Source organism: Notolabrus celidotus, chromosome 13, assembly GCF_009762535.1.
Source record: "Notolabrus celidotus isolate fNotCel1 chromosome 13, fNotCel1.pri, whole genome shotgun sequence".
Classification (NCBI taxonomy): domain Eukaryota; kingdom Metazoa; phylum Chordata; class Actinopteri; order Labriformes; family Labridae; genus Notolabrus; species Notolabrus celidotus.
The window spans coordinates 22,113,822-22,125,923 of NC_048284.1; the positions used below are offsets into that span (position 1 = coordinate 22,113,822).

The 12,102-nt window shown below is 40.6% G+C and overlaps 1 protein-coding gene across 1 annotated transcript; it reads left to right on the forward strand.

Annotated features, from left to right (window-relative positions):
* Positions 1-3,217: 3,217 nt before the first annotated feature.
* arf6a (ADP-ribosylation factor 6a) lies at positions 3,218-5,826 on the forward strand. Its single transcript, XM_034699503.1, has 2 exons — positions 3,218-3,387; positions 3,517-5,826. The coding sequence occupies exon 2, from the start codon at positions 4,153-4,155 to the stop codon at positions 4,678-4,680; it is 528 nt and encodes a 175-aa protein (XP_034555394.1). The 5' UTR covers positions 3,218-3,387; positions 3,517-4,152; the 3' UTR covers positions 4,681-5,826.
* Positions 5,827-12,102: the final 6,276 nt, after the last annotated feature.

The window sequence follows — 12,102 nt, forward strand, 5'->3', positions numbered from 1 at the left end:
CAACTTAGTTTGAAATGTTCATCTGGAATGAAACAAACGTCACGCAGCTCAACACGCTTTCTCAGGTTGGACAGTGAATTTTTGTATGAAATATGCTCTGTGTTTGCTCCACGTTCAACCGTGGAGACGCATGATACACAGGTACGGCTGAACAAGTGAGACAAATAGAAGTACACAAACCCATTTTACTGACTTAGGGATCAGATTCCAGAAAAGAGAAGGGAATTCATGAGCTGACTTCAGAGCAAAAGTAGTGAGTAACTAAAGCATTGATAGAAATGTAGTGGAGTAAAAAGTAATAAGTATCCCTAAAAAATAATACTTAAGTAAAGTAGAGATATTAAAAAAATGTACATAAGTACTGTACTCAAGTACATTTAATTTGTTACTGTCCACCACTGTAGTTAGAGAGATTTATCAATTTGGCCTCTAATAGGTTGTGTGGGCAGTGGAAGTGTGACAGATTGTAGCCTGTGGTGCTTTGAAAATCAAAAATAAATGTTAGATTTCAACTTTTCAACACAAGTTATCTAATAGAAGGAGGAACTTAATGTGTTTCACTTCGTACATGCGTTCAAATTCAGTCACTTAGTTAATTTAGTCATTTAATTCAGGACTTATTCTAATCTAAAATATAAGGAGCTGTGTTTATGTATGTGTGTGTGCGCGCGTGGAGGGGGTAAATTAATGATAAGCACATTTTTATAGGCTACATCAGTTGAAGCCCGATGCAAAGATACTTTGGTGCATTAATATATTAAATCTTGGAATGCATGTCGTCTTAAGGCTCCCATATTTTATCAACTGTTAAACATACAATAGTACTTTATGCCATAATAAAGTTTTTACATTGTAATAAGCCACCATATTGTTGCTCGAATTGGCTATAAGCTTCCAAAGCGTAGTTGTCTCAGCCACAATAAAACCTATGATAGATTTTAAGTTTCCTTGCTTCAGCATACACTGTAAAACCTCATTAAGATTTTAATTTACTGTGTGCTATATTGTGGATAGTGTTCTTACTATTTTCATAAACAGACGACAAATACTCAACAGCTTCCACAGTGTGAAGCTGTAGTGCCGCCTGCCCTGCCCACTCACAACCTCCACGTCACAGCCTGATCATACGGAACCGTTTTGAATGAATGATACGACATGTCATTAAGACCCGGCCGGAAACGCTCTCCAGAGCGCATGAATCAATCTATCTCATTAGATCTGTTTTACGTTGAGAGCTCGATATAATGCATGAGGTAAATTTAATATCAGGGTCGATTAAATACACAACTAAAGCTCAAATGGCGTCAGCATGAGCTGATGGACCGGTCTGCAGTTCAGTTTTTTTATAAGCGCGCATGCGAAATGGCGTATGCAACGTTTAGGTACAGTTGGAAATCTTGAAATTGTATAGTATTTGTCCCTCATGCTCACAGTGGTTTGCTCGGTGCTTTAACTCTATTATCTACAATAAATGAATATTAATATATCTATAAGGCCTGCTCTTTATTTATGTAGCTGACGTTTGCACTCAAAGGGACCTACAACAAACACATTCAGCTAAATGGATAATCAATGCTATGACATTCATGCAGAAACACTAACTACATTAGTCAATCTGACCTGTGTAACAACTACAAATTGACTGTTATATATATATATATATAGACGCCTTAAGTGTTCACTGACTGTGAAGCCGAAAGATTAAGAGCTCTGTCCATCCTATATATATATGGGGAATTTGACTGATAAATTCATAAAGTCAAACATAAAAAAATGGCCAATTGATAAAAAAATAAAAATCCTGTCTTACATTTATTAAATTATTTTCAAATAATCTATTTATCGGCATGCTGTCATGTAACAGTGTCGGGATAGTCTGCATTACTTCCAGAGTTTGATGATTGTTTTTACTTCAAGTAACAAGTTAACACCACTAAACTTTATGTTGTGCTCTGGTGTAATGTCTCTTCTCTTCAAATGTTGTAGAGGTGTACTCCTGGGAATGAAAGTTATCCATGGCACCACTTCTTGAGGAGGTCTGAGGTGCAAAAGGTCTCTTAAATTTCAACCAAACATATCATATCAACTACATATCAGTGTCCTGAATATAAGCTTTGAATGACAGTGATCCAATAACCCATCATGTATTAGAGTGGTGAAAATGAGTTTGTGAAATCACATTTTTCAATCTGAGTCCCACCCTCCACAGACCAGTAAGAGTGCGGAAAAGGGTAATTAAGAAATCTATTACATTATTTTACTACAACAAAACTGTTCTGTCGTGGACTGGTCCCTTAACACAGAAGCACTCTACAGGAAGGGGCAGAGCCGCCTCTTTTTCTTAAGGAGGCTCAGATCCTTAGACATCTGCAGTAAGATGCTGCAGATGTTTTATCAGTCTGTGGTGGCAAGTGTGTTATTCTATGCTGCTGTCTGCTGGGGAAGCAGTATAAAACACTAGGATGCGAGGCGACTGGACAAACTAGTGACAAAAGCTGGCACTGTGGTTGGAACCAGGTTGAACTCACTGGGGGCTGTGGTGGAGAGATGCACACAGAAGAAGCTTGAGGCCATTCTAAATTACACAGATCATCCACTTCACAACTTCTGTGTGGACCAGAGAAACAGCAGCAGTGGACGGCTCATCTCTCTGCGCTGCAGGACTGAGAGATACAGAAAATCATTCATCTCTGCAGCCATTAGGCTTCATAACTCCCTAGCCAATGGGAGATGAGCTGACAGACACCTGAATTACTTGTTTTATGTGATTTTTATACTTTTATCTGCCAGACACCTGAATTTCTCCCCTTTGGGATGAATACAGTACATTCTATGCTATTCTATTCTACTTGAAAATACTGTGAAAAAATATTTTCAGAGGCCTAAAGCTTTTAATAAAAAAAACAGCTTACAGACATTACAGACATGTAGAATACATAAAGAAAATTGGGTGTATAACTATTATATTTATATTTTAGTTATTGTAGGCCTAAACATTCTAGGCTTTATTAGCCAATTCGATATCACATAGGCTATTATAAACATAACGAAGTCTATCGCATAGGTGGTTACAAAACGAGTGAAGTTAAAAACATAATGGATTGGAGCAAAGTGTTTTAAAAACACTCCACACTCCTGTAGATTGATATTTGTCTGTGTATTCAGGTTCCCGAGCTCAAGAGAAGCCCCTGAACGTAGCACCAGTGTGTGAGAGCAGTGTAGAGGAAGTGGTGGCTGATCTGGGTCCGCACCTTTTCCGGTAACACAGCACCGCCACCGCTGTGACTGAACGACTGGAGAGAGAGGGAGAGGGAGGAAGAGAGCCAGAGAGCGGCAAGAGCGGGGAGAAACAGCCCGGGGACAGGAGGATGATTGCCGCAGACAGTGGTACGTACCCCACTCTCTATCTTCTTTGTTTACGTTTGCTTTTCTATGCACAGAGAGAGTGTTTTTTCGGATCCAAAGTTGTCCTGTTTCTAACACCCCTCCCTTCTCTGGACCGCTCTTGTGTCACAGGGGGAAGAGAAGAAAGTCGGATGAATCAATGACCTTTTGAAACGCTCCTCCTCTGGATGTCCCGGTGCAGAAACGGACCACAGAGCGCATATTTTGGTGCGTTTTTAATAAGAAAAACATCGCGCTTTGCAATTCATCGACTGGAATTGGCTAAGAATAAGTGTGGACACCCGGCAGCTAAGAAGGAAGTGGGAACCCCGGGCTTACACAGGGGCCTGGTTGTTATAGTAGAAAAAAAATAAGAAGACCAATAGGATTTTGAAGGAGCGAAGCAATTTTGAAATGCGGATTTTGGAGGAATTTTAACACGAGCGGACGTCATTTGTTTCTTTCTATATCAGAGAATAGTGCATCATGAAAATATATCCCCACCCAATTCAGCGAGGAATCCACACTCAGCGCTCCCACTGAAAGCTCAACCTCTCAAGTCACATCATTTCTAAAGCTCCAGCCGATTGTAGCCACCTCTTATCCGACTGCACAAACTTGAAGCCTTTTTTAATACTGACACTTGTGTGAGTCCACCGCTGCCATCACGTGGAGGGCTTTCACTGTAACTTCCCTGTTCTATTTTTTCTCTCTCATTAGAGAAGCCTTGTTTTTCTTCCAACTAAGTATTTATGCACACAAAACAAGATGGGGAAAATGCTGTCAAAGATCTTTGGCAACAAGGAGATGAGGATATTGATGCTTGGACTTGATGCTGCTGGTAAAACAACCATCCTGTACAAGCTGAAGCTGGGACAGTCAGTCACCACCATCCCTACAGTTGGGTTCAACGTGGAGACGGTCACCTATAAGAATGTGAAGTTCAACGTGTGGGACGTGGGTGGCCAGGACAAGATCAGGCCTCTCTGGAGACATTACTACACGGGCACCCAGGGTCTGATTTTTGTGGTGGACTGTGCTGACAGAGACAGGATTGATGAGGCCAGACAGGAGCTCCACCGGATCATCAATGACCGGGAGATGAACGACACCATCATCCTCATCTTTGCCAACAAACAGGACCTCCCGGATGCCATGAAGCCTCACGAGATCCAGGAGAAGTTGGGCCTGACCCGGATCAGAGATAGGAATTGGTACGTTCAGCCTTCGTGTGCGACATCAGGGGATGGACTCTACGAGGGCCTAACCTGGCTTACCTCAAATTACAAATATTAATGTTTCCTGTCACCAGCCTGGACATTTGAAGGCAAAAAGTAGCTGAGAATGAAAACACAAGTTGAAAAAAATGCAATCTGAAGCAATTAACACCATGACCTCTCTGCTGAGTGTATTACAAAGAGAGTAGCGATAATAATTTGTTTATTTTTCTTTCTGATGATGGTGATTTCACTATAACCACATATTTCATTTAAACAAAAGACTATTGTTTTTCTGCTGGCTTTATTCTTTCTAGTTTGCTTTGGTTCACATTCTGTATAATCAGTTTTCCTTTGAAATCCAATAAGCTTAATTTTGGTGCAAATTCTTTTGCTTTCCTACTTATATTTTTTATAATTTCCTCAATGGACTTTTGGACACACACTTGTAGTGTCATTCTGAACTCTCATGAACCAGCTACATATCCAAAGGATGGAAAAGAACAGAAAAACCATCGCTTACATCAGCATATCACTCATGTGGCTGAAACTGCCTCTGTACTGTGTAAGAATGTGTACTCTGGATGTGTTAGGACCTCTGTAAAATAACTGTTTTCATATTTGATTGTACCGGAGTGAATGAGGAAACGTGTCAGTGCTTCTTTCCTGTGCTGTGATTACATCCATCATGTTTGTTTGAAAGACACTATGTGGACGCTGGAAATTCACACACACTCACACTGTGATATGAGTATATACTTTTTGTTGTTTCAGGGTCTCAATCTGTCACCACCAGTCTTGTTATTGCCTTTCTGTCCTCTCTGGGCTTCCATTACTCTGAGTATTTGTAGTTTCAGCTGCCTTAAAAGAGGTTACAGGTGCCCAAAAAATCAAGACAGCTACAGCTGAAGGTATGCTCCACTGCTGAGTTTGCACTTTGGAAGGGAAAGAGGGGGGCGGGGTCACCAGCTAGCTGGCTGTGCACATTTTGACTGACTTTTGGACCCCAGCAAATGTTTAGAAAAATCCCCAGCCCCCCTCCAACTTAAATGTAGGTGCTTCTTCTTTTCTCTCTTTTTTTAAATCTAACATGATCATCCACCTGTATGTTTCAGGTTCACTCACACACCAGCTTTCTGTTAATAGTTCCATAGAGACTGCTCTGTTTTATTTTTGTTCCTTTTTTGCTATGCTGATGAAATAATAAAAAAATATATCCAGATCAGTACTGAATTGACGCCTTCTCAATCAGCAGCTGCATTCAAAGGCAAAGGTTTATTTCACTTCTGACAAAGCTGAGCCTGTAAATGAGGAAGTGACGGTTTCAGGTGTCAGAAAATGTTTGAAAAACGGATGAGATCAAGCGAAACTGTGAACTGAAGTGAGCTCCGGCCTGCTTCCTTTCTGCACATGCATGTGTGACTCACTGGCTGTGAATAAATGATGGCATCTCTGGTTTCAGAGAAGTGATTGTCAGGCTTTTGCTCAAGGTCTTGAAGTAACAGTTTGTTGAGCCAGGGAGGGAGCTACATTTATGATTTGATTTAGACTTTTTCAAAGAAAAGAAACATTGAGTAGGTGAAAAGTCAAAATACTAAATTCTATAGAGTACTCTGTAAACTAGGTGTAACTTCTCATTGTCTAATAAAACAAGGGGATTTTTCAAGATAAATAGATGTGCTTTGACTCGCAGGATGTGACACATATCTTGCAAAGCAAATTTAAAATTCCCACTATTAAAAATATTTTTATCTGGTGAGAATTTGGGTCAATAAAGTGTCAATGAGGGCAGTGTCTTGACTTAATGATTGTGTAACTGCTGAGGCAAGGAGGGACAATTGCACGAAACATTTTTACCCGGCTGAGTCACCATGAGCCATGATTTGGGTTCCATTCATATTATGCTTACAGTTTAACATGTTTCCTAGTCATAAAGAGAAGAGTAATGGCTGCGTGTGTTGCAGGTCAGCTCCTTTCTAACTGCATTGAAAGAGGCGTCTGATCTCTATTGTTTGTGGTGACTTCACCATGTGAAGTCAGGAAACGCTTGAAAGAACAAAAGTAGCTGTCGTGAAAATTGGTGGTTCAGATTAAAAGCAGCCTCAATAACTATGAGGTTAAATTGTAAAGAAAAACAGGAAGAAATTCTAATTCTAGTGCATTTTTTTTTCTACTTCTGAACTTGGGGTGCTTAGTGGTAAAAGCACAATGAACAATCTACTGTTTCTTGACAAGATTGCACTAAAAAGGTGTCATATAGCAGTGTTTAAGGGACTCAGTCCAGGAATTTCTCTGCAGGAATCCTTGCTCTCTGTCTCTGTATTTGCTCTGTGCTGTTTGCTCTGTGGCTGCTAATCTGAAGTTTGACCTGTTGCTGTGCTGAAAGCGGTGTCGTGTATGTGAAGGACAGGGACAGACAGTGCAGCTGAGATGGAAACACAAATGTCGCTGCCTTTTATCTCTCCTGAAACTGCTGTGTTTGTTACAGGAATTCCTGCATTTTCAGAGCACGCAATCCTCCTGAAACCACTCTATTTGAACAGTGGAGGGCAGGGCCTCTGCAGCGTCAGGAATGATCATGTTCGCTCATTATTTCCATTCATGACTTGTATTGTGCAATCCCAAAGTGAAATTTATGAACATGTTTCTTTTCTCATGAGAGGAAGTGTGTGAAGGGAAAGCAGTTTGTAACGGCTCCTGATGTTACATCAGCGCTGAGTCGGTGAATCATACTGCACATGTCAGAGGCTTTCTGTACAGCTGTCAGTGAACTCAGCAGCAGACGCACTCCACACATTGGCAGGTGTCAAACGCCGTCAAAATCACCTGTGGCCCTCAGTGAAAGGACATGATTTAAGAGTTAGTTTGAATAATGTCAGCACTCAAGTGTTGTGACAGTCCAAATGTAGACTATTAACCTGTAGCCTCATTCATGCATACACCACTTTCAGTTCCTCCTCTCCACCATTGTCGTCAACAGCCATAATGGGACTTCACAAGTGATTCACTAGAAATGTGTTTCCTGTGAGCAGTCTTCTAGTGAAAGCTGCTATGGATGTGTTGAATGAAAGTCAGAGCTGACCTGCTTCGATTTCTGTCACATACTGTTTTAGCCTCAGAGCGCTGCCATTGTGTATCTGTGGGTGGGGGGGCGGACCGGACTATTGTATGCCTTTTGTAGGGGGTGGTTTCAAACAATACTTTAAAACTGAGCTTATGGGCAGTTCCTCTGTTGTTTGTATACTCAGGCGTTCCTCTTTGATTTGTATCTCACTGCAGTTCTTCATTCAGAGAACCAGGATATAGACAGTGAAATATCAGCATAAGAGTCATAAAGTCTGACTCATTAAAAAGTGATATGTGCTTTCTGGGAAATATAAAAAGCTACTCTCAAATCTTGCTTGACAACAATCACAGGTTTATTCAACCATACTCACACAGAAGCCATTTTCCTGTGATGTCGTGCTCCGGGTGGAAAGCCACAATGCTGTTGTAATGTTGGACAGCTCTGTTTTAGGTTGTGAGTTGTGTAAATGTGGGTTATTGATTGTCTTAATCAAGTACTACCTCTGAATTGATCAACTAGAAGGCCAAACAATGGGTAATCAAGAGAAATCTAGCCATATTTCAAATTGGAACAATAAGCATTAGCTATGGTCAGACAACAGCTAATGTATAATAAATAATTAACCATTAGTTAAGAACTGTCTAAAAGCTAGTATCACAATTTTTTGGATGATGTAAGGCAGGCTTAAATTCCTAGCTAACGTAATGTTCGTTAATAAAAAAAAAAGATACTAGTTATTGTTGCCACCTTGGATTTGTGAAAAAAAGGGACACTCGACCAATTGTTTGGGGTGGAGGGCTCGGCCACTATTACCAGTTCCGACTGACCAAATGAACATACAATTCAGACATAGGACACTGGTAAGCTCTGCCACTGCTATCTTGTCTTCTTCTGGTGAACCTTTTTGTCATAAAAGTTGCAACGGCTGCTTGTTTTTGTTTGTTTGATACCACAGCTTGACGCTTTTTTGTTTTTGGGTGGATTTCCAATGCATCTTTCCCTTCATATTTTACGGAGTTTTTCACAGGACACAAAATGCATGTGGCGGAAAAATTGTCTCCCTGGGTCGGCCGTACCCATTCCAACTCTGACACTGTCGCCCAGTCAGGATTGTAATTAGTATATTGTTTTTTTTCGTGCTGGTGGCTTGCATGTATTTGCTCCATCTCCTTCGTCGTCAGTCGTCTCTCCTCCCATTTCAAATGGAGACGCCAAAATTGGTGAAACGAAGACCTCAGCGCAGAGTACGTCGGTCAATTCAGCTTGCTTTCTCTCTTCGGTCAAGTTTCCCTCCCTGCCTGAGCCGCTTTGAGTGCTAGGGCGCGCGTGTGTGACATATGCTTAGACGTGAAGAAAACAGGGACAATTTTGAATAACCGCAGAAGCATGGGAGACCTTTCTAGACTACAGAACGAAGGAAATCAAATGAGGTTTTTGTATTTTCCCCCAAAAATGGGACAAATTGTGTCTCGGGGAGACTTTCATTTTCCCGAAACAGCTGTTGAAAAAAGAGAATAATTCTGGGAAAAACCGGAAGGGTGGCAACTCTAGTTATTGCTCTAACTAGCTTAAATATTTTTAGCCATTGTAAATGCTAGCAGTATTATCTAAAGCTAGCAAGAAGGTTATTCAATAGGCTGTTTTAATTTAAAAATTCAGATACATTTCCTTCCAGATTTTCATTATCTAATGTCTTTTCAGGTGCTCATTCATTCCGAATATGTGAAACAACAACAATTGTCAGGTTACCTTCATTTATGACTTACAGTCTGGAATACAGCAGGCCACAGCCATATTCAAGCAACCCCACCTTGAGTGTAATGGTGTAACCATAGTGAATTACTTTGTGAAGTACAGACATTAATTGTGTGTATGCTAGCTACAGTGCACACAGGCTAACACTCATACAGTGCAATCTAGAGTTGAGTTACTTTTCTCACACCTCAGGCAGTCACTGTCTGTTTCTGCCCACATGTTTCCATAGAGTCGGGGACTTCACAGATGGCATGTACACTTTACTTTAAGACTCAATGAGAGCTTCACCCTCAACTGTTTCTCATCATGCTTGTACAAATGTGTTTGAATGTGAGCTTCATTAGCTGCTGTAGATATGTACACAATCTGTGGAATTAAAAGTGAACGGACACACGTTTTGACAATATTTGGAGAGTGTAATTACAGCACCCAGGCCACCAACAGTTAACTACTGTTGTCTGTCACCATAACGGAGGATTTTCCATACTACTAGGAGTTATATTTAACAGTGCCAAGGTAGCTGTTCCCCTTGTTTACAGTCATTGTGTTGAGCTAACAGGCTATAGCATAATATTGAGCAGACAGGTGAGAGTGGTATTAAACTTATCTTTCAACAGAAATTGAAGAAACAGAGTTGAACTGTTACTGTTGGGGATCTGAAACAAGAGTAAAGACAAGGAGGAGCTTGTTTGAAATGTGGTGTGATAACAGGCTGATCAAATATTGAAGTGTATTCCGCATTCAGGTAGGATAATAACAAGCTTATTTAAGGAGTTTTTGAAATAAACTTAAAATATATAAATATATAGAGGTGTTTTCAATTGATTTGTATTTATGATCATTCTAAAAATATAAATGTATTACTTTGGCCAGAACTCCAGCAAGGTGTGACATTAATGACTATAAACACTTTACTTGCTAACCCCATTTAACAAGAAACAAGAATTATTTTTAAGAAAACCCCTTTTTTAATTTTTTTTTAGTGTGAAACTCAATGATTTGGTCCATAGAAGTTTCTTTAAAGGGCCGTAATGTAGCATGCTATTAATCGCCTCATCAGACACCTACCTTGCGGTAGCAGTTTCAGACATAAAAATACATCAATAGAAATAAACAATTCCCTTCCTGGTGGGCTTTTGCTATTGCCAGTTTTAAAGATATCATCAGCATGCATTTTAGTCTGTTATAAAACCACATAAAACTCCTCACAGTAGCTTTAACTTTAACATTTTTTCAATAATGTGGTATGATTCAGAAGTGGTGTCCCATTCACCAGAGAGACTTGATCAAGACAACAGCAGCAAAACAATGGAAATTTGCAGACCCATTATTCATGATATGACCGAATAATAATATACTTATAAACACACATGCTACACAAAGATTGCATCAATGTCGAGAGTGTTACATTTGTAAGAGACAAGACTCTGTTGTGCATTGCAAATACTTAATGTGTAATCAAATTCATCACTGCATATGACCCGCAGTGTTTGAGTGTGGACCCTCTTATGCTTTACCACATTGTCACAACCCTGCCCTTTCCATTATCAACCCTTAAATACCTCAGGGGGTTTCTAACCCAGGACAGTGCATCCTCCAGTTGCCATGGGCAACAGGACCAAAAATCCAGTGCTCCTCCCTCTGCCTAATCTTCCTCTAACCAGCTTTTGTTCAGCTCATCATAGATAAGATTCTTCCCCTGATTTCTCTTGTTTTCCATCTTTTTCGAACCACTGTCATTTGATTGAATTATTTTTTGCGCTTGCCTTCACAAGCATTTCCTCTCCACCAACATCCTCCATTGACACACACACACACACAAACAAAAGAGACTTTAGGACCGGCTGGATGAGCTGGAGCTGCAGCTCAAAAAGTCTCAGTGTCTGGGTTGTCATGGGGCCCATGTAGACAGTGTCATAAAGCAGCATGCAGAGTGACATTCAGCTTCCAGGCAGTTGTAAGCTCCTCAGAATCGGACGCACATTGCATTCCCTCCGTCTCGGACAATGTGCTAATAATTACAGGGAGCCCTAGGCCTGTGCTTGTTTTTAGCTATAAAGTTGTGCAGTGGGAGGGATGAGTGCTGCAGCAATGATACAGGCTCACAGATGGCATTAATGGACGCTGTGCATTTAGCCCACTGCTTTTTAGCCTCCTTGAGAAAAGACATCATAAATCTTATACTTCCTCACTGCCTGGAAATGAAATATGAGAGCAGGTGTAAATGAAAGAATACAGCCCAGCTTGGTACACAAAGTTTGATTTGGCTTGGGTGTGGGTTTTTATCAAGCGGCAATCTCCAGTCTAAAAATATGAGTCCAATAAGGAAGTGCTAAAAACTGCAGTTCATCGAAGATCCACTTGAGGCTGGCTCAAGAAGTACTGGAAACCATATACACACCAATTCAAAAAAGACGATCTTTACAGCAGAAATAAACATGTTTACAGCCTGGTACAAAAGACGAGTGTAGTCTGGATAGGTCATTTATTGATCGGCACAAACTGTACGGGGGCAGAATTTTTTTCTAACGCCGCAATTTCAAAGATATTTAAATTACGAGTCTTCCAATAAGAGGCACAGCTGACTTGATTAACAGGCAGGAACACTGTAGCTGTTGGCTAGGAGGCTTAAAGCCCGCCTCTTTACGTCACAATCGCTCGACAGCAGCAATATGGCTG

Coding starts and splice junctions, on each gene's coding strand:
- arf6a (XM_034699503.1), top strand. CDS start 4,153: ATGGGGAAAATGCTGTCAAAGATCTTTGGCAACAAGGAGATGAGGATA.